A 21,172-nucleotide genomic window follows, 5' to 3' on the forward strand; every position below is an offset into this window, starting at 1 on the left:
TGTTATGGGCATTGAGGAGGGAACCAGAGGGTGGAAGCTTGCTCATTCTCTCTCTCTTTCTCTTTCTCTCTTTCATCTTTCTTTTCTTTCAAATAAATAAAATAAATTTTTAAACAGTGCATGGAAAACTGGAATTAAAAATAAGCTTAGTTCGGTGCAAAATTTGGGGGATTCATGCTTTTTTTTCAGGATGCACATTTTCCACAGACTTTTGAAGACCACTATTACATATATAAGTATAAATATGTCTGCCTGTATACATCGCATACATACTGCTCTGCACTGGACTTCTGTTTTTTAAATATTTATTATCTATTTGGAAGGCAAAGTCACACGGAGAGTGAGAGAGGGAGAGGGAGAAGAGAGAAAGAGAGTGGGGGGGAGAGAGAGAAAGAGAGAGAGAATGTCTTCCATCTGCTAATTCACTCTCCAAATGGCTGCAATGGCCAAGCTCAGAGCCACCTCCAGGTCTCCTACATGGGTACATGGGTCTAAGCACTTGTGCCATCTTCCACTGCTTTCCCAGATGCATTATCAGGGAGTGACTGGAAGTGGAGCAGCTGGGACTTGAACCAGTGCCCATATGGGGTGCTGGCATTGCAGGCAGAGGCTTTATCTGCTACACCACAATGCCAGCCCCTGGGCTTTTTCCCTCTTAATATATCTTGGGCTCTTTCTATACATCAGTACATTTATCTCTGTCTCATTTTTTTTTTTTAATTTTTGACAGGCAGAGTGGACAGTGAGAGAGAGAGACAGAGAGAGAAAGGTCTTCCTTTGCCGTTGGTTCACCCTCCAATGGCCGCCGCTGCAGCCGGCGCACCGCGCTGATCCGATGGCAGGAGCCAGGATCCAGGTGCTTTTTCCTGTTCTCCCATGGGGTGCAGGGCCCAAGCACCTGGGCCATCCTCCACTGCACTCCCTGGCCATAGCAGAGAGCTGGCCTGGAAGAGGGGCAACCGGGACAGAATCCGGCGCCCCGACCGGGACTAGAACCCGGTGTGCCGGCGCCGCAAGGTGGAGGATTAGCCTATTGAGCCACGGCGCCGGCCCTCTCTGTCTCATTTTTTAAAACACTTACATAAAGCATCATGGCAGGCAAGGCCCTAACAGTACCTAACAGTACCTCCTGGCCAAGGTGTCAGGAGGAGCAGTGCTGGCTCTGCGTCAGCCCCGTCGACTCACGCTTGCTTCTGAGTTAGGAACTGCCTCCCCGCCCACCCTGCCAGTCTTCACAAGATTGGTGCCGTTAAGATGACTATCGTTTGCATTTGGTGGAGGAGCTGTCAAACATTTTGTGCAAGGTCAGGTACCCGGAAGTGTTAGGTTGGGGACTGTTGGCTTGAAAGATGGACTCAGAACGAAGGGTGACTGCCTCGCACGATGGCTGGTCCACAGCAGCTGCTCTGCAAATATTCATCGGCTGAACGAGTGGGAACAGACAGGGGCTGGAACAGAAGGGGCACGAGCGATGCCCAAGGTGACAGTGCCACCTGTGTCGCCACCTGTGTCAGCCCCGTTCCCTCTCGTGTGCTCCTGTGGTGAGGGCTGCCTGTCTGCCCACCCTGCCACGTGCTAACCTTGCAGTATTTCCACTGAGAACCAAGTATAAGTAGATACAGCGAAAGGAATCCACCTCGGGTACCAGGGGTGAGAGCTGACGGCTCAGAGCCACCGTCCAGTCTGTGCTCCGGGCTCTGGGGATGGTGGGCGAGAGGGCTCAAGGTCAGGTCTGTGGGGTGATGACCACGTGGATTTCTGCTTCCTCCCAGGAAAAAGTGGTCATCTGGAACTTTTTAGAGAAAACCTACATCTACGGGGACCGTTACCAGAACCGCGCCAACATATCGGCCAACGCCGAGCAGTCAGACGCCTCGGTCACCATCGGGCAGCTCACCATGGATGACAACGGCACCTACGAGTGCTCAGTCACCCTGTTGACAGACCTGGAAGGCACCTCCAAGTCGCGCGTCCGCCTCCTGGTCCTCGGTGAGTATTTGCATCTCTCGAGCGAGTTGTCCGGTAGTACCAGAGAAAGCCAGAGCCAGCCCCTGCCGACAGGGGGCCCAGCCACCTGCCCTGGCCTGGCCTGCAGGGAGCTTTCCCAAGCCCTTTGACCTCTTCCCTGCAGCAGGCAGCTCCCAAGAGCAGAGAAGGCCAATCTGGAGTGGCTCCTTGCTCTGTCTGTTCTTGCCCTCACTTCAACCCCTTCTCTGTTCATGCCAGGCTCACTAAGGAGAAGGAAAAGGAAAACCCTACATCCTATTGCAATGACCCTGATGGTGCCTCCGCTTGGTATTCTGAGTCCCACCTGCACGCTGACTCCCGGCCAGGCAGTGAGCTTTCACGCCACCACCGCCCCACCCCAGCCCCGCAGGCGCACTGCCAACTAGGAGCCACTGCTTTGGAAGTACTCATGTCAGCAGCAAACATTCTTAGACAGCAACCACTTACCAGAGTCCATAGCAGATCTGAAGGGTCACCTACCTTTATATCCACTTTCTCTCTCTCTCTTCTTAATTAATTCATTTGAAAGACAGAGTTAGAGAGAGAGAAGAGATTCTTTTCATCCACTGGTTCACTTCCTAAATGGCCGCAATGGCTGGAGCTGGGCTAACCCAAAAGCAGGAGCCAGGAGTTTCTTCCAGGTCTCCCACATGGGTACAGGCACCCAAGCACTTGGGCCATCTTCCACTGCTTTCCCAGGTGCACTAGCAGGGAGCTAGATCAGAAATGGAGCAGCTGGGACTGGAACCCATGCCCACACGGGAGGCTGGCATTGCAGGTTCCTCAAATCCACATTCTTATACGACACCCAGAGAAAGGAAACCACAGACAGAAAGTCAAGGTTATTGGAAACTTTTTAAAAAAATTTTTTGCCAGGCAGAGTTAGACAGTGAGAGAGAGAAACAGAGAGTTATATACAGTGAGAGAGAGACAGAGAGAAAGGTCTTCCTTCCATTGGTATACTCCCCTAATGGCCGCCACGGCCGGCACTGCGCTGATCCAAAGCCAGGAGCCAGGTGCTTCCTCCTGGTCTCCCATGCGGGTGCAGGGCCCAAGGACTTGGGTCATCCTCCACTGCACTCCTGGGCCACAGCGGAGAGCTGGCCTGGAAGAGGAGCAACCGAGACAGAATCCGGCACCCCAACTGGGACTAGAACCCCGGGTGCCAGCACCGCAGGTGGAGGATTAGCCAAGTGAGCCGTGGCGCTGGCTTATTGGAAGCTTTTTAATATACACCTTGTCTGTGTCCAATAGAAGTGGCATCACCTGGGAGGCAGCAACACTAAAATGTTTTGTTTGGTTTTTTTTTCTTTTTCCTTTTCTTTCTTCTTTTTTTCCCTTTATCTTACTTACTGGATTTTATTTTTTTATTATGTAATATTTTATTATGTGTTTAAAAATACTTATTTTTATTTGAAAGGCAGACACACACACAGATTTTTAAAATGCTGGTTCCTTCTCCAAATACTTACAACAGCCAGGGCTGGAGCCAGGAACTCCATCTGGGTTTCCCATGTGGGTGGCAGGGACCCAAGCACTTAAAATCATCACCCACTCGCCCTGGACTGGAAGCTGACCCTGACGTGGAGCCAAGCACCATCTTAACCACTGTGCCTATCCCCCACTGTGGATTTTATTCTGAATCACAGAGGGTGGTGGCCAGAATCACACCACATGCGCCAGGACTGTGGGCAGGCTAACCAAGTGCTCCTTAGGCCCCTACTAGATGGGCGGTCCTTCCAGTTTCTCTCCGCGTGTGCTGGCCACAGACACACGCGCGTGCGCACACAGACACACACACAGCATACACACTGCTTCCCTTTCTTTCTTTCCTCTTGGTAAAGTCAGGGCATCTCACAAAGCTCCCTCTGCAACTTGGTTTTCCTTGGCCACGTGTTAGCTGCACACTTGGAGTCGCCGGTCAGGCCATGGACACTGAGTTCCTACCCATTCTTCCCTACGAACAAACCTGCAACCCCCCCCCCACCACCACCACCATGAGCTGGGGGGTCTTAATTAGCTCTCCTATCCAGGACTCCAGCTGGTTGAGGGGGGAGGGATTCCAGGCAAAGATGCATGCCCCTCCCCCAACCCCACCCAGGCCTGGGTGACCCGAAAGGAGAAGGTGGTATGAAACCAACGTGTTGGCCGGCACCACAGCTCACTAGGCTAATCCTCCGCCTGTGGCGCGGTACCCGGGGTTCTAGTCCCGGTTGGGGCGCTGGTTCTGTCCCGGTTGCTCCTCTTCCAGTCCAGCTCTCTGCTGTGGCTGGGTGGGCAGTGGAGGATGGCCCAAGTGCTTGGGCGGGGCACCTGCGTAGAAGACCAGGAGGAAGCACTTGGCTCCTGGCTTCAGATTGGTGTAGCTCCTGCCGTAGCGGCCATTTGGGGGGTGAACCAACAGAAGGAAGACCTTTCTCTCTGTCTCTCTCTCTCACTGTCTAACTCTGCCTGTCAAAAAAAAAAAAAAAAAAAAAAAAAAAGAAACCAATGTGTCGCTTCTAACAGAAGAGATCCCTGTATCATACATGTTAATAAACCCAGTAAAAGAACTTTAAAATTTTTCTTTCCCGGTGGTTCTTGCAGCTGGGTTACTTTCAAGCAGAAGGGCTTTAATTATCGCACTGGGGGACCTCGCGGGAAACCCCTGAGCCCTCGTCTGGGGGTGCAGCCCGGTCTAGGGCACCGCAGGGAAGCCCTGAAACCCCGGGATCCGGTACGCAATGCCGGTGAGCTGGATCGGCCGTCTCTCCGGCCTCTGGCGCCCCCTAACGTCTGCAGCGGAAGTCGCAGGCATCTAGGACGCCTGGGAGCTCAACTCCCTCCTCACCCCCAGCTGCGTTGGGCTTGGGAGTAGCAGGAGCCCCCTGGGAATCAGAGATCACGGCCCGCACGCGTGCAGAGGGGCTATTCGAACTAGATCTGTCTGATTCGCGGTCCTGGCTGATTTGTTTGCTTGTCTGTTTTTGAGACAGAGACCCTGGGTGGGGGTGGGGGTGGGGGTCCTGTCCACAAACACCCTGGCTGAACCTGGGTGCTGGGAACTCCATCCGGGTCTCCCACGTGGGTGGCAGAGACTCCTGTACTTGAGCCCTCAGTGCTGCCCCCCAGGGGGGACATTACGGGGAAACTGGACCCAGAAGAAGCAGAGCTGAGACTGGAACCCAGGCACTCCCTTGTGGGGGTGTGGGGGCCCCAAGTGGCGTTCAAACACCTGTCCCCCCCCGCCCTATAGCTTGGTGGGGAGGCAAATGTCATAGTCATTCACCCCAAAAGATGTCCGTGTGGCTCGTCCCCATCACTGAAGCAGTGCTGTCAGCAGACACATCAGGGCCCTACAGCAGCTTTACAAGGGATGGCTTCGTGCATTCTCTAGAGTGAAAGATTTTTAAGATCCTCCCCAGGTCCATCATAAGGACAAGGAGACCGAGGCCCAGAGGGGACACTTGCCCGTGGCTCCTGATTGAGCTGGAGCTGGAGCCCCAGCCTCTGCCCCCAGACCCAGGGCTCTCTGCACCCTCCTACAAGGGGTCCTCCTGCCATTGACTCCCGTGTGCGTTTTAGGGGAACTTTCTGTCCCGGGGGTCCTGAGGATTCCTTTCCTGCAAAATCAGGGGAGAAATCTTCTCTGCAAAGGGCCCGAGGCCAGCATGTCAGGCTTTGCTGGCCACAGATAGTGGCAATCTGCTGCTTTTTCCTTTTTTTTTTTTTAAGATTTATTTTATTTATTTGAAAGACAGTTACAGAGAGAGGTAGAGAGAGAGTGAGAGAGAGAGAGAGGTCTTCCATCCACTGGTTCACTCCCCTGTTGGCTGCAACAGCCGGAGCTGCGCTGACCTGAGTCAGGCGGTGTGGTGGGGTCTGCCAGGCCAGGGGGCTGTCACTTAGCCCCTCCTGACTTACACCTCCTCCTTGGTCCTTCCTCCCCACAGTGCCGCCCTCCAAGCCAGACTGCGGCATCGTGGGAGAGACCGTGATTGGGAACAACATCCAGCTGACCTGTGAATCCAAGGAGGGCTCCCCGGCACCTCAGTACAGCTGGAAGAGCTACAACTTGCAGAACCAGGAGCGGCCACTGGACCAGTCATTAGGTAAGGCGGTCAGCAGGGAGGGGCCACTCTGCACATGGAGGTGCAGCTGATTGGTTAGGGCTGCTGGGAGGAGACAGGGGCTGACCAATCAGATCCCCAGTGGGCCAGCTCCGGTGTCGCAGCCTGCAGTTGCCACTGCACTCTTGGGCCGTCTCTCTAAGTCGCAGCTTCTCATAAGAACATATGCCCCATAGGCTGTTGTGAGAAATAAAACCAACCCGGCACACTCAGTGGAGGCCCACAGGAAATGTTTATTCATTTTGTTTATCTCCAGCACCCTGGGGCTCTTTGGGAGGCAGGCACCAAGCACCACTCTCTGCACAAGCTTTGGGTTCTATTTTGATTTCCATTAGGACTTTGTCCTAAGGTGTACACCTAGGTCTAACCCTGCAGCTCCACCCAAGGATGGGGAGTTTCCTTTCCCCTTTCCCTGTCCAGACCAGTCCATCTCAGACTGTACCCACCCCACACCACCCTTCTACAGCCCTGTCCATTTATACCATCAAGCCCACAAGGGGCCCACATTCTCAGCCACAGTTGCTAGGAGACTAATTTTGTACTGGACCACTTGGTATTTGACCTTACAGTCAGGAAACAAATTGGGGAAAAAAAGAGCTGTGTAAACATCCCCACTGTCACAGCCTGGGAACAGCTGGCTTGGGAATTCCCCTGGGGAGCCTGGACCCTGGTGCCCAGAAGCTGCACCCAGCGTTCCTGAAGATTAATGACCAGGCCTGAAAGATGTCCATCTGGGTTAACTTTCAGGAGGATTTTCAGTTCAGCATGGGCTGAAGAAAGCAAGAGGTTAGAAATGAAGCCAGAGTGTGAGCACTCCTGTCAGGCAGGTGAGGGTGTGAGCACTCCTTTCCGGGCAGGTGAGGGTGTGAGCACACCTGTCTGGGCAGGTGAGGGTGTGAGCACTCCTGTCTGGGCAGGTGAGGGTGTGAGCACTCCTGTCTGGGCAGGTGAGGGTGTGAGCACACCTGTCTGAGCAGATGAGGGTGTGAGCACTCCTGTCTGGGCAGGTGAGGGTGTGAGCACTCCTGTCTGGGCAGGTGAGGGTGTGAGCACTCCTGTGTGAGCAGGTGAGTGTGTGAGCACTCCTGTCTGGGCAGGTGAAGGTGTGAGCACACCTGTCTGGGCAGGTGAGGGTGTGAGCACTCCTGTCTGGGCAGGTGAGGGTGTGAGCACACCTGTGTGGGCAGGTGAGGGTGTGAGCACTCCTGTGTGAGCAGGTGAGGGTGTGAGCACACCTGTCTGGGCAGGTGAGGGTGTGAGCACACCTGTCTGAGGAGGTGAGGGTGTGAGCACACCTGTCTGTGCAGGTGAGCACGTGAGCACAGCTGTGTGAGGAGGTGAGGGTGTGATCACACCTGTGTGAGCAGGTGAGGGTGTGAGCACTCCTGTGTGGGCAGGTGAGGGTGTGAGCACTCCCGTCTGCGCAGGTGAGCATGTGAGCACACCTGTCTGGGCAGGTGAGGGTGTGAGCACACCTGTATGAGGAGGTGAGGGTGTGAGCACTCCTGTCTGTGCTGGTGAGGGTGTGAACACTCCTGTCTGGGCAGGTGATGGTGTGAACACTCCTGTCTGGGCAAGTGAGGGTGTGATCACTCCTGTGTGAGCAGGTGAGGGTGTGAGCACACCTGTATGAGCAGGTGAGGGTGTGAGCACACCTGTTTGAGCAAGTGAGGGTGAGCACTCCTATCTGAGCAGGTGAGGGTGTGAGCACTCCTGTCTGGGCAGGTGAGGGTTGAGCACGGCTGTCTGAGGAGGTGAGTGTGTGAGCACTCCTGTGTGAGCAGGTGAGGGTGTAAGCACAGCTGTCTGAGGAGGTGAGGGTGTGAGCACACCTGTGTGAGGAGGTGAGTGTGTGAGCACTCCTGTGTGAGCAGGTAAGGGTGTGAGCACACCTGTCTGGGCAGGTGAGGGTGTGATCACTCCTGTGTGAGCAGGTGAGGGTGTAAGCACAGCTGTCTGAGGAGGTGAGGGTGTGAGCACACCTGTGTGAGGAGGTGAGTGTGTGAGCACTCCTGTGTGAGCAGGTGAGGGTGTGAGCACTCCTGTCTGGGCAGGTGAGGGTGTGAGCACTCCTGTGTGAGCAGGTGAGGGTGTGAGCACTCCTGTGTGAGCAGGTGAGGGTGTGAGCACTCCTGTGTGAGCAGGTGAGGGTGTGAGCACTCCTGTCTGGGCAGGTGAGGGTGTGAGCACTCCTGTGTGAGCAGGTGAGGGAGTGAGCATGGCTGTCTGAGGAGGTGAAGGTGTGAGCACACCTGTATGGGCAGGTGAGACACGAGGGGCTGGGAGAACTATCAGTTCCTGGGTAAGTCTGGCTGGATGAAGGTGCAGCTTGGGGGTTCAGCCAAAGCAGATGAATTTGAGAAATATACCTGTCACTCATAGGTGGACAAATAAGAACTCACAAAAGCACTAGTGGGACACACTCATCCTCATGCCCAGCAGGAGGTACAGTGTGGATTTCAACTAGCTTCCAGTTTTGTTTGCAGACTTCTGCTTGTCCAGGTTTTACTGCGTGTCTGGGTGTTTTGTTAGAACCCCACCTGGCAGCTCTCCTGGGGCTGTGTGGTCTCCTCTCAGGCCTGTGGTCACAGCCCAGCCCCCCAGGGATGGCACGGTAGATCTGCTATGGAGAGCTATGGTGGCATCTGCCCCTTCTTCCCACAAGGTGTGTATAAGGGGACCTGAAGCTGAAGACCTGGGGCAGTGGATGCCACAACCTAATTTTCTGCCCCAGGGTGTGGTAACCCAGGAGAGATGTAAGAAGGTTTCTCTGAGAAAGGGCACTCGGTCTTTCAGAATGGCATGGTGGTTTTAAACATTTGTTTGTTTGGGATGGTGGGGACGGGGGTGAGAGAGCCCTGCCATCATGTTGGTCCACTATTGAGATGCCTGCAACTGCCACGGCTAGGCTGGGACTGAAGCTCGGAGCTGGATTGCAATCCAGGTCTCCTGCAAGGGTGGCGGGAATCCAGTTACTTGAGCCATCATCCTTGCCTCCCAGAGTCTGCATTGGCAAGAGGCTGGAATCAAGAGGTGGAGCTGGGAAACAAACCCATGTGGGACACGGGCATCTTAACTGCTAGGCTAAACACCCACTCCCTGGGCAAATTCTTTAGTCTCTCCCTACTTTAGTTTCTACATCTGTAAAGTGGGCACAACCCGCTGTTTACTTGGCTGAATTGTAGTGAGTAGATCAAAGCATACGTAAAGCACCAAGACCAGAGTCTGGTAGGCAGCAAGCGCTCAGTGAGGGCTGGGTGTTACTGGCTTTTACTGGAGCTGGGCCCTTGCAAGATGGGTAGGCTCGGCACGGGGAAGAGCACAGGAATCGTGAGCATTGGAGTGGCTAGGGCAGGTGCACGGATGGCAGGACTGAAGGGCGGTCCATCGGTAAGGAAAGTGGTGCTGACCCTGGGCAGGCTTGGAAGGGCCACAGCTCTCATCAGCGTCCCACTGTGAGATGGTCTCAGTGCCCTGTGAGCCACGGGCACCTCCTGGCAGCCTCACGATTGGCCACCCTGGTCCCAGCTCTCCTGCTTCTACTGGGCACACTTCCGTGGTTGTGGGAGCCAAAACTCAGTTCTTCAGTGATTCAGAAGGGGAGAATCCCGAGGACAGGAAGAGAGGTTAAAGAGATTTCCGGGTGGGCGTTTAGCACAGCAATTAGGTCACCACTTGGGGCACTTGCGACCCATATCCCTGTGCCTGGGTCCAAGTCGTAGCTCTGCTTCCAATCCATCTCCCTCCTAATGCCCATTCTAGGGGCAGCAAATGATGGCCCAAGTAGTTGGGGCCCTGCTACCCATAGAGACATGGACTAAGTTCCCATCTTCTGGCTTTGGCTTGACCCAAGCCCGCTTGTTGTGAGCATTTGGGAGTGAGCCACTGGATGGATGGTCTCTCTCTCTCTCTCTCTCTCTCTCTGACTGCCTTTAAAACAAATTAATGCATTTTTTAAGTGAGGGAAGGGTGAGTCTTGTGGTACAGTGGGTTACATCTCCTATTACCCACATCCATATGGGAGTTTCAGTGTGGGTCCTGGCTATTTGGCTTCCCATACAGTTTCTAGCTAATGCACCTCAGAAAGGTACCAAGTGATGGCTCAAGGGCTTCTGTCCCCATCACTCATGTGGAAGACTCAGATGGAGTTCTGGGTTCCTGGCTTCAGCTTGGCCCAGCTCCTGCTGTTGTGGGCATTTGGGGACTGAACCAGCAGATGGAGGATCTCTCTCTCTCTCTCTCTCTATCTCTCTCTCTCTCTCTCTCTTCCTCTCTGTCTTTCAAATACATAAATCATAAACCAAATAGAAGGAGATGGGATTTGCTTGTTTACTTTGCTAAAGCTTGATCCTGACTCAAGTTCAGATGTGGGATGAGGGGAAAGGCCGTGGCTGGTGATGGTAAGGACAGGAGCCTGCCTCTGGATGGGGGCTTGGGCTGGGGTTCTCAAAGCCCTTGGCCTCCACTCTCTCCCAAGCCCTAGGAATCCATCGTTGTGGTCTCGCTGTGTGGGTCAGTGAACACTCATTTCTGACTTCTAAAACAGTGCGGCCACCATGGGCGATGGGGAGAGGTGGGGTCCTCGCTCCTGCCTTCACCCGCAGGTCGCATTCCTAGCAGCAGAGCTGGGATCCGTGGATGCCAGTCAGCGACAAGAACGGGGCAGGTGAAATCAGGAGTCCAGGGTTGGAGTCCTCTCGGCTCTACAGCCGGCAGGCACTCACAAACCTCCCTGGCGCCTCGTGTCGCTGGCTGGAGAATGGGATGAGAGCTGTGAGGAGGGTAAGTCGAGATGCTGCAAGGTGCAAGGCTTGCTCTGAACAGACAGGTACACCGGGTCCCTTCCACCTGGGCTGCAAGCACCGAAGGAGCAGGAATCGAATCTGAGTCCCAGAAAGGGAGTGGAGCCCGTTACAGGGAGGTGGGGAGGCGTGGCAATGATCCAGCGAGGATCTTGAAGGCGGTGGGAGAGACCCTGCCCACCTGACCTTCCTTGTGTGTTGGGGGCTGCTCCGCAGCTGGAGGGCAGAAGACGGACCCGTGTGCTCCCCGCTTTGACCACAAGGTGTCGCCGCCACCGCGGGGAAATCCGTTCTGGTGGGAGCACCAGCTCCAAGCCAGTCCTGTAAGCACAGGGTGCGCACTGTCTCATCCCGGGCCAGCTTCTGCGGGCCCCGGGGAGGATGGCGCTGACTCGGGGACTCGGAAGATGGGTGTTTGCCCACCCTAAACCAGCCCCGCTGGGATGACGGAGAAGTCCTCCCTCTGTCTGCAGCCTGGGGTGTACACCCCAACACACAGACTGCTTCCCACCACAGTAGTGGGAGTCTAACAAGGGTTGTCGCCCTCTTAAGCATGCCCAGGGTCCTAAAGGGTGTCGCTTCAGGATGCCTCTTAAAAAGAACAGTCCAATTAGCCTGTAAAATGGGAGCATTAATACCTAAGTCTCCACCGGGGCTCCCATGCGCATCTGCAGGTGCACAGCTCTGAGAGCCGGGTCCTTACAAACACGCTCAGTGCTCACTGGGCGACGTATACACTCGCTTTGGTCACGGGTGTCTTCCCGCACCAGACACTTAGGTTGGCTGTAAGCAATATTCCCGGGAAAAAAAATGACGAGATGTGGAACTCTTGGACAGGAGACGGAGTCGTTCCCTGGGTCCAGGCACCCATGCTGTGAATCTCGAGAGAATTTGAAGAAAGTACTGGATTTGTGGCACATTTGGGAGAAAATAGCCCCAAGTCAAACAGCTAAGTTTTCTAGGTGGTGAGATTATGGGTGGCTTTTTAAAAAAATATTTTGGCCGGCGCCGCGGCTCACTAGGCTAATCCTCTGCCTGCAGCGCCGGCACTCCGGGTTCTAGTCCCGGTTGGGGCGCCGGATTCTGTCCCGGTTGCCCCTCTTCCAGGCCAGCTCTCTGCTGTGGCCCGGGAGTGCAGTGGAGGATGGCCCAAGTGCTTGGGCCCCTGCACCGGCATGGGAGACCAGGAGAAGCACCTGGCTCCTGCCTTCAGATCAGCGCAGCGCGCCGGCCGTGGCAGCCATTGGAGGATGAACCAACAGCAAAAAAAGGAAGACCTTTCTCTCTGTCTCTCTCTCTCTCACTGTCCACTCTGCCTGTCAAAATTTAAAAAAATATATTAAAAAAAAAGAATTCTGGGGCTTTGGAGCTCAGCTCCAGCTCCAGCCTTCAGCTTCCTGTTAATGCAGACCCTGGAAGGCAGAGGTGATGGCTCAAGTGGTTGGGTCCCTGTCACCCTCGGGGGAAGACCCGGCTTCATTTCCTGGCTGCCAGCTTTGTCCTGGCCCACTATTGGCTGTCGTGAACTTTTGCGGGGAGTGAAACATTGGTGGGAGCTCTTTGTCTCTCAAATAGATAAGTAAGTCACTAGTTAATGTTCTTATCGTGAGCATATGTGGCCTTTATCATATAGTTTTTTAAAGAAAAGAAAGCTGTCAATTGCTCTAGAGAGATCTGGACCCGCAATGGGATTTTTGCAGCAGCTTTGTCATTTCTTAGTTTTGTGACTGGGAACAAGTCACCTCATTTCTCCAGACCTCCGGTAACCTCTGTGAAGCAGGAGCTGGAAATACCTCTGCGTGCTGGGAGGGTGAGAGGTCGTCCTGTGTGAGTGCACGTGCTGAACACCAGGTGCACACGCCATGGCGGGGGGGGGCTGCTCCTTGGCTCTGTCCACAGGACACTGCAGAACCGGCAAGACACCAAGCCGCCATGATGCCCGGGCCCATTTACGGCTGTGCCCCTGAGGGTGACAGGCAGCCTCGGCTACGTCTGCAGGAGCAGTGCAGGGCCCTGGCATCTCCTGAGCACGCAGTGTGACCGCCTGGGGGCAGCAGGCTTCCTGCGAGGTCCCCAACCCTTTTCCCCACAGAGAAGTCAGGACGCAGCGTCCCAGGCAAGGACGTGCAGGCCCAGCTGAGCACCGTGTGCGCCCCCTCCGGGGGAGGGTCGGCAGGCTAGCAGGTCCCGGGAAGGGGTCTCAGGTGGCGTCCGGCCCCTGCCCTGGATGCGGAAGGCACACAGGAGGCAGCTGCGGCCCACGGAGGGCAGCTATGGTTTCTTTAAGCTGTGGCAGATGAAGACGGAGGGCCTAAGCTGAAGCCGGCCTCATCCCCGCCCCAGCATCACACCCGCCCCAGCCCCCCGGGCCCCACACACCACCCACTTACGTCACCCACACCCACACTTACCAAACACACACACCCCACACATCACACATCCACCACCCACACACCAGCCACAGTCACACACACCACACACACACACGTGTTCACATACATCACCCACATTCACACATACCAAACACACATGCACACCTCCCCCCCACCCCACATACCACACACCACGCTCCTCACACACATTTTACACACCTATACGGTCTCGTGCATTTTCCCCAGCCTTCCCCCAGTCACACTTCGCACTATGCATGTGTGTACCACACTAGACACGCTCATACATGTGCCCCCCACGCTCGCACACAGACACGCACAGCTCAGGAGATCTTGCTTTTTCAAGACTTCTTCCGCTTGCATCTGAGCTAAGGGATTCCGCTCTTGGCTGGCACAGGCGGGCACGACAGCAGCTCCTAGTTAGAAAGCACTTCCACCTGCTTCACACGGGCCTCCCAGCTCCTGAGCGCTGGGTGCACCTGGGGCGTTCTGCGGCGGGCTCATCACTGGTAGCTCACTTCATGCTCACAAGTGCCCCACGGGACGGGCGCTGACCCTCCCGGCTACAGGGGGCAGAAGCAGCCGCTTGAGGAAGCTAAGCGACCACCAAAGGCAGCAACCCTGTCAACGGCCGAGGCAGACGCCAGCCCCAGGCGCCTGTCTTCTGAGCCCTTTGGAATGGTGCTTCCCTCCTGGCTTAGGGGCCACGCAGCCGTCCTTCACGGCACAGGAGAGACTGCGGTGCCCCGAGGGTGGGGATGGGAGGGGCAGAGCCTGCGCCTCCCAAGAGCCCAGCCGCCCTCTGCTCACTCTGACTGTGCTTCCTCCAGTCTCGGGCCAGACTGTGTACCTGAAGAACATCTCCACGGACACCTCGGGGTTCTACCTCTGCACCTCCAGCAACGAGATGGGGCAGGAATCCTGCAACATTACTGTGGGCGTCAGGTTACGTAAGCACCCTCTGGGGCAAGCAGAGGGCTGAGGCCCCCCACACCATGGCGAGGCACTGGGGAGCTTCTTGGGGGCCACCCACCTGCCGGGGACCTGTGGTAACCTGGGCTCCCTTTGCCACAAGGCTCGTCTGAGTCCGTTGACTTCCAGAGATCTCTGCAGCTGTGCGTGCCCTAAGGGCAGCTGAGCAAGCATGGGGAGGCATCTGGACCCACATCTGGCTCAGGGACCACCTAGCATAGGACTAGCAGGATGGACACCTGGGGACTTGCTCAGAGCCTGGGTCACCCACGGCCACCATCTCTCCTGCCTCCTCGTCCTTGTCCAGCCCTAGTCCTGGACAGGGTTTGCAGGTCCTGTCTGGTCACACTGCTGCAATGCCCCAGCTTTCATGGCAAATAGGACCAGACCAGCCCAGAGCTGGGAGGGACCAGCCCCGGCTCCCCAGTCGCCTCCCGTGGTACCTGCAGGGGTGGGGGATATCAGGGGGCTCGGGCTGGGGCTCCAGAGATGCAGCAGCTGCTGTGTTCTCTTGCAGCCTCCATGAACGTGGCCCTGTATGCGGGCATTGCGGGGGGCGTGGTGGCGGCCTTCATCATCATCGGCATCCTCATCTACTGCTGCTGCTGTCGACAGAAGGACAAGGTCGAGGACAAGGAGGACGCCCGGCCGTGAGTGTCGGGGCGGGCAGCCCGTGGGAACAGGGCTGAGCATGTCAGCTTTGCACAGCCACTCCCCTGGGGGAGCAGTGCTTATCTGCATAACCCGCAGTTTGTAGCCAAGGACAGAGCTGCTGGCCCCAGTCACACAGCGTGCACTGCAGTCCCGGGCCTGAGCACCTCCCCCCCACCAGGTCCTTGGGCTTCCGGTATCTGATCTCAGAGTTGGGGGGGAGGGGGACAAGGGCCCAGTGTGGGCTGGAGCCTCACAGCCTACGCCACAAGAGGCTCACACCTTCAGGGGCCATGTCATCGCAACCCTGCAGCCCGGGGTCCTGGGATGTGCACTGGGTGGGCCCAGCTCCCTTAGGGACCAAAGTGAGGGCCACGCCTTTCCCTTGTCCTACTACCCTACAGGAACCGGGCCGCCTACCAGGAGCCGCCAGAGCAGCTGAAAGAGCTTTCCAGGGCGAGGGAGGAAGAGGATGATGACGACAGGCAGGATGAGCAGAGGCACAGGGGGCGCCAGACCCCTGACCCCTGAGGCCAGAGAGCAGGCCTGCTGCAGGGGGATGGAGGCTCCAGTGCGCTGCTTCCAAGTGCAGCCTCCTGCACGGCTGTGTCTTCCCCTACGTCTGCTGCTGGGGGCGGCGGGGAGGTTGGCCAGCCTGGGCCAGGGGACCCTGCCTGTGACTGCCCACGCTGCCCTGTGAAGGGATGCCTCCCCCACTGCTGCGCCTGGCTCAGGGCCTGCCCCTCCCCCTGGCCCAGGCTGCAGCCTGCACTTACCCCTGCACAGCAGGAGCTCCTGGAAGCGCAGGGCTGAGCCCTGAGTGCTGCTGATGGCAACTTGCTGAGCTGTGCCAGTGTCAGGAGGGCAGGAGCTGGCGCCGCTCGCCGGAGAGCCCAGCACCTGCGGGGTGGGAGGGGCACCAGCAGAGGGTTTGCACTCAATGCATTTCTGCTGAACGAACTAAAGAATAAACGGGTGTGTGAAGGACTCCCTCTTACTTAGCTGACTTAAGTCCACACTCGGGGTTTGGGGGTTCACATTGGCCTCATACCCACACCTGCCCCATACATTCCAGACACGCCCAGCAGGGGGTGCCTCCCTCTCCAGCTGCCCATGCTGTCACTGGGCTCTCGCCCGTCAGCATTCTACCTGTCCTCAGACCCATCGCGGGTCACGGTGGTTTCTAGAAGCCCATCCAGATCACTCCTCCACATGGAGACTCCATCGTGGTGTCCCACGCCCTGTGCTGGGCCACCTGGCACAGTGCCCTGAGCAGGTGTCTGTCGCTGTACTAGAGGATGAGTCCCCGTGGGGGGTTGGGGGCCTGGCCTCGCGGCTCCGCTTTCCCTGGAGCCCCAGGTGGCTCCACAGGAACCTGCTCTGGTCGGTGGGGCTTCCCCTCCAGGTCTCCCAGGGACAGGGTGACTCGCATCCAAACCCACTTCTCAGACACTTGAGGAGGAACGCACACGGAGCTGGCTTGCAGACGGCTCCGGGTTCTGGGGTCCTGGTGATTTCTCTCGAGGTCAGAACAACTGGCAGGCCCACTCCCGCCTCCCTGGTGCCAACGGGCTCCTGCTCGCCCCTGCTGCCTGGTGCCTCGCCCTCGCCCCTTGCAGCCCAGCTGGGCCCTGGTGCACCGGGCGGAGGTGGGGAGGTTGGGGGGCTGTGACCGCATGCTCTGTGCTCTGTGCAGAGAGCTCTGGCAGTGCAGTGGCTGCCTGGGGCTCGTGGCCCGGCAGCCAGTCTTCATCCAAATGCAGTTGACTCTTCAATAAACGTTGTCATCTTCTCCCCAGAATCAGGAAAGCAACTCTGTAAATCTGATTTTAAAGAGACGTTTACATTTATACATTTTGTTACATTCTTTGCTTCATTCACAATGCCTTCAGGAGCAAAATTATAGGAAATTCTCATTTCCTTTTTTAAAAAATATTTATTTATTTGAAAGGCAGAGTTACAGAGAGGCCTAGAGAGAGAGAGAGAGAGAGAGATGCCTTCCATCCGCTGGTTCACTCCCCAAATGGCCACAATGGCCAGAGCTGGACTGATCTGAAGGCAGGAGCCAGGAGCCTCTTCCAGGTCTCCCACGCAGGCACAGAGGCCCAAGGACTTGGACCATCTTCCTCTGCTCCCCCAGGCCATAGCAGAGAGCTGGATTGGAAGTGGAGCAGCCGGGACTCAAACCAGCGCCCATATGGGATGCCAGCACTGCAGGTGGCGGCTTTACCTGCTCCGCCACAGTGCCAGCCCCTTCATGTCCCTTTTAATGTGGGATTTGTTTCAGCCAAAGTAGAACTTGCATCTGGTGGGTCCAAGCCTCCCTACCATAGGCCTCTTCTGCATCCCAGGAGGTACAGTGGGAGTCAAGAGTGCTGGAGTCCCACTGCTGCTGGCCGCGGTGGTCACAGGGAGCAGCGGGGAGCCCTGCCTGGAGGCGTAGGCATATCCCAGGAGCCTGCAGGGCCAGGAAGCCTGCACACGCCGGGGAAGATGTTACGCACCCAAGGATGTGGCTCCTGGGAGGGGGAGCAGCAGCTCTCTTGTTCTTCTCCCTCCCCCAAAGCAGCCTGGCTCCGCAGTCACTCTCTGGGTCCCTCCCTGTGGTGCTGCGTTGCCTCCCGTCCCACCACCCGACACAGGTACTGTCATAACCTGTGTACCGGTCTGCCTGTGTCTAGTCTGGGAGAGTCACAGACTATGTGCTGGATAAAGCTTTGTTGAGTGAACGATGCTTGGTGTCACAGGGTTTGTTGAGTGAATGTTTGCTGTCACGGTGTCTTGCTGAGGGTGTCTCTGGCCCTCTAGATATGTTCCTGTGCCTTGCAGCTCTCACGGTGCAAGGTTCCGCAGTCACGTGCTTGGGGCAGCTGTAGAAGGGGAAGCACTCCTTCCCCCCACCTCCCCTGATCTGACCTGACTTCTCTCCCTGCTGTTGTTAAGATAACTGTTCAGGTGGCTCCCAGAAGCCCACATCTTAGCAACTTGGTCCCCAGAGTCTTGAATTAGTGGTTAATGGGTTAACATTAACGGATAACGGATTAAGGATGGAGGATCGATCCGATTATGGTGTCTGGGAAGCGGGCCGGGTGGGAGGTCCTTGTGCCACCGGGGCCAGTTCTCACAAGAGGTGGTTATGTGAGCTGACTTCGGCCTGGCTGTCCTCTCTCTCGGCTTCCCGTTTCTCGGTGTGAGTGTCCCTCCACCATTGTCCATCCTCACCAGATGTCCAAACCAATGGGAGTGCCCGATCTTGAACTGGGAACCTCCAACCCTGCGAGTCAGAGCAAACCTCCCTTCCTAAGTAGCTTCTCCCAGCCAGAGATGCCACTGAAATAGCCCCCACCCCCACCCCCACCCCACCGCCCCGCCAGGGCTGGGAAGGCTCGCTCGCCTGAGCTCCAGGCCTGCAGGAGAAAATGGGGGAAGCGGCATGAATCCAAAAACAAACATTTTGTGAGCATCTACGATGCGCCAAGCACAGAGCTGCTTGCAGGGTATCTGACGACTCCTAACGCAGCTGAGAGCAGGAACACGATTGCCTGGGACGGAGCGGGTGCCACGGGGACACAGGGAGGGGCCGAGGGAGCTCGCCGGAGGGAGCTCAGGCAAGTGTCAGAGGTGGTGCCACAGCGGCTGCGCCCTGCAGAAAGGCGAGGCGTGTCGGAAGTGTAAGCGGGGCTGGCGCTGACACGCCTTCCTCCAGCGCATCTCTCTCACTTGGGTGTCAGAGCTCACCGTCAGGTGGTGAGGCGGCAGTTTCCGGCTGAAGTTATTTCAGTCCAGAGACTCAGTGGGGATTATTGTTGGAGGTTCTCAGATGGTCAGCCCAGCCACTGAGCCTCCTTAGGCTGCCAGGGATCCCTGCCCAATCTGTAGTTGCCAGCTGACTGTTCAAAGAGTTATGTTGTTTGAGAAGAGAGACGAAGGCTGCCACCGACTGACAGAAAAGTGTCGACTGCACGCTTATTAAGGACTCGACACGGTTTTCATACAGTCCTTACTGACATCCGTGAACGTGAGGTGTTTGGCATTGTTGAGTATTTATTCTGTCAGCTAAGGAAGGACCTTGACTACTTCAGAGAGACAATCTACAGCTTGCTAAATTAGCCACTCTTCACGGTCTTGTTAAGTTGCTTCTTTTGTGGGACAGAAAACTGGGCATCCGCTCTCAAAGCTAGACACATATTAACCAAGCTCCCAGAGCCTGATGTACAAACATGTATTCTGGGCCAGCTACTGTTCTAAGCACTGTTTTTTTTTTTTTTTTTTTTTTTTTTTTTTTTTTTTTTTGACAGGCAGAGTGGACAGTGAGAGAGAGAGACAGAGAGAAAGGTCTTCCTTTTGCGTTGGTTCACCCTCCAATGGCCGCCACGGCTGGCACGCTGCGGCCAGTGCACCATGCTGATCCAATGGCAGGAGCCAGGTGCTTCTCCTGGTCTCCCATGGGATGCAGGGCCCAAGCACTTGGGCCATCCTCCACTGCACTCCCTGGCCACAGCAGAGGGCTGGCCTGGAAGAGGGGCAACCGGGACAGAATCTGGCGCCCCGACCGGAACTAGAACCCGGTGTGCCGGCGCCGCTAGGTGGAGGATTAGCCGATTGAGCCGCGGTGCTGGCCCTAAGCACTTTCTATATAACACCTCATCATCTTCACACCAACTCTACGAGATAAGCACTGTTATGATTCCCATTGTAGCGAAGAGGAAGCTGAGGCATAGAGAGTTGAAGCGATTTGAAAAACCCACAGAATGTCAGTTTACAACTTACAGCTGTTGAGTACACCCGCCTTTCTGTCCACCTGCCCCAGGCCAGCCCACCCCGCGGCTCCCTGCCCTCAGCGGCTGACCTGGCGTGGAATGGGAATGGAGAAGCAGGCGACCTTTAGGGAACTCCCATCTGCTGTGCAGTGTGTGCGGGCAGGAGTCCAGCCGCCATGGAGAAGCTGGAAGGCGCTGGCTCTGGGCGTTCTGGGTCGGGCCCGGACACCTGCAGAACTGACTACTGGGGAGGGCAGCTCTGGGCTCCGGCCCCTCTGGGAATGCTCGCTGTTGGGTTTTCTCCCTGAGACTGTCTCTCTCCAGGTCCATTTCCAGACAGGCCCTGCCCTGGCTTCTGCCTGTGATGGCCTGGTCTGCACTTGGCCAGCCAAGCGTACTCCCTCCTTGTCTGCCACTCGAAAGTCTCTCTAGATTTCCCACAACTTTCCTCCTGTTCCAATGAACTCTGAGGTCTGGGAGCTGGCATTTCCTCTCAAGCAGATGCTATTTCTGCTCTGATCCAGGGTGTGCTGATTTTAAAGTTTATCTTTAGAGAGATTCTGAGTTTCCCATTTTTAAAGTGATTTACCCGGGGCTGGCGCTGTGGCATAGTGAGTTAAGCCACCGCCTGCAGTGCCGGCATCCCATATGGGCGCCAGTGAGAGACCTGGCTGTCCTACTTCTGATGCAGCTCTCTGCTATGGCCTGGAAAAGCAGTAGAAGATGGCCCAAGTCCTTGGGTCCCTGCACCCACCTGGGAGACCTGGAAGAAGCTCCTGGCTCCTGGCTTCGGATCAGCCCAGCTCCAGCCATTGTGGCCAATTGGGGAGTGAACCAGTGGATGGAAGACCTCTCTCTCTCTCTCTCTCTCTCTGCCTCTCCTTTTCTCTCTGTGTAACTCTGACTTTCAAATAAATAAATCTTTTTTTAAAAAAGCGATCTCTTTATTTATTTGAAAGGTAGAACACAACAGAGAGAGGGAGACACAGAGAGATCTTCCATCCTCCACTTCACTCCTCAAACGCCCACAACAACCAGAGCTGGGCCAGGCCAAAGCCAAGAGCCAAGAAGTGAACCTGCTGCTTGGGTGGCAGGAGCCCATGTACTCCGGCTATCTTTGGCTGCTTTCCCAGGTGCATTGGCAGAGAGCTGGATCAGAAGTGGAGCAGCCAGGACTCAAACTGGGAGGCCAGCATTGCCAGTGGCAGCTTAACTTGCTATGGAATACCACCATGATTTCCTAGTTTATGAGTGAATTTTTGTCAATCACAAAAAACTAAACTGGGTAGGGGCCGGCGCTGTGGCATCGTGGGTAAATCCACCACCTGCAGTGCCAGCATTCCATAGGGGCACTGGTTCGAGTCCCGGCTGCTCCACTTCTGATCCAGCTCTCTGCTATGACCTGGGAAAACAGTAGAAGACGGCCCAAGTCCTTGGGCCCTTGCACCCGTGTGGGAAACCCAGAAGAAGCTCCTGGCTCC

At 56.2% G+C, this 21,172-nt stretch overlaps 1 protein-coding gene across 1 annotated transcript in view; it reads left to right on the forward strand.

Moving 5' to 3' along the window:
- The window catches only part of GPA33 (glycoprotein A33), a 34,621-nt gene extending 17,838 nt beyond the window's left edge, over window positions 1-16,783 (forward strand). The window contains exons 3-7 of the mRNA XM_008264138.5: window positions 1,773-1,989; window positions 5,940-6,098; window positions 14,139-14,258; window positions 14,798-14,930; window positions 15,336-16,783. Of these exons, the coding sequence (XP_008262360.2) occupies window positions 1,773-1,989; window positions 5,940-6,098; window positions 14,139-14,258; window positions 14,798-14,930; window positions 15,336-15,462 (756 nt within the window). The 3' untranslated portion in view covers window positions 15,463-16,783. The remainder of the gene's footprint in view (window positions 1-1,772; window positions 1,990-5,939; window positions 6,099-14,138; window positions 14,259-14,797; window positions 14,931-15,335) is intronic.
- Window positions 16,784-21,172: the final 4,389 nt, after the last annotated feature.

The sequence above is a fragment of the Oryctolagus cuniculus genome, chromosome 7 (genome assembly GCF_051225735.1).
Source record: "Oryctolagus cuniculus isolate XC-2025 breed Fujian yellow rabbit chromosome 7, ASM5122573v1, whole genome shotgun sequence".
NCBI classification, from domain to species: Eukaryota; Metazoa; Chordata; class Mammalia; order Lagomorpha; family Leporidae; genus Oryctolagus; species Oryctolagus cuniculus.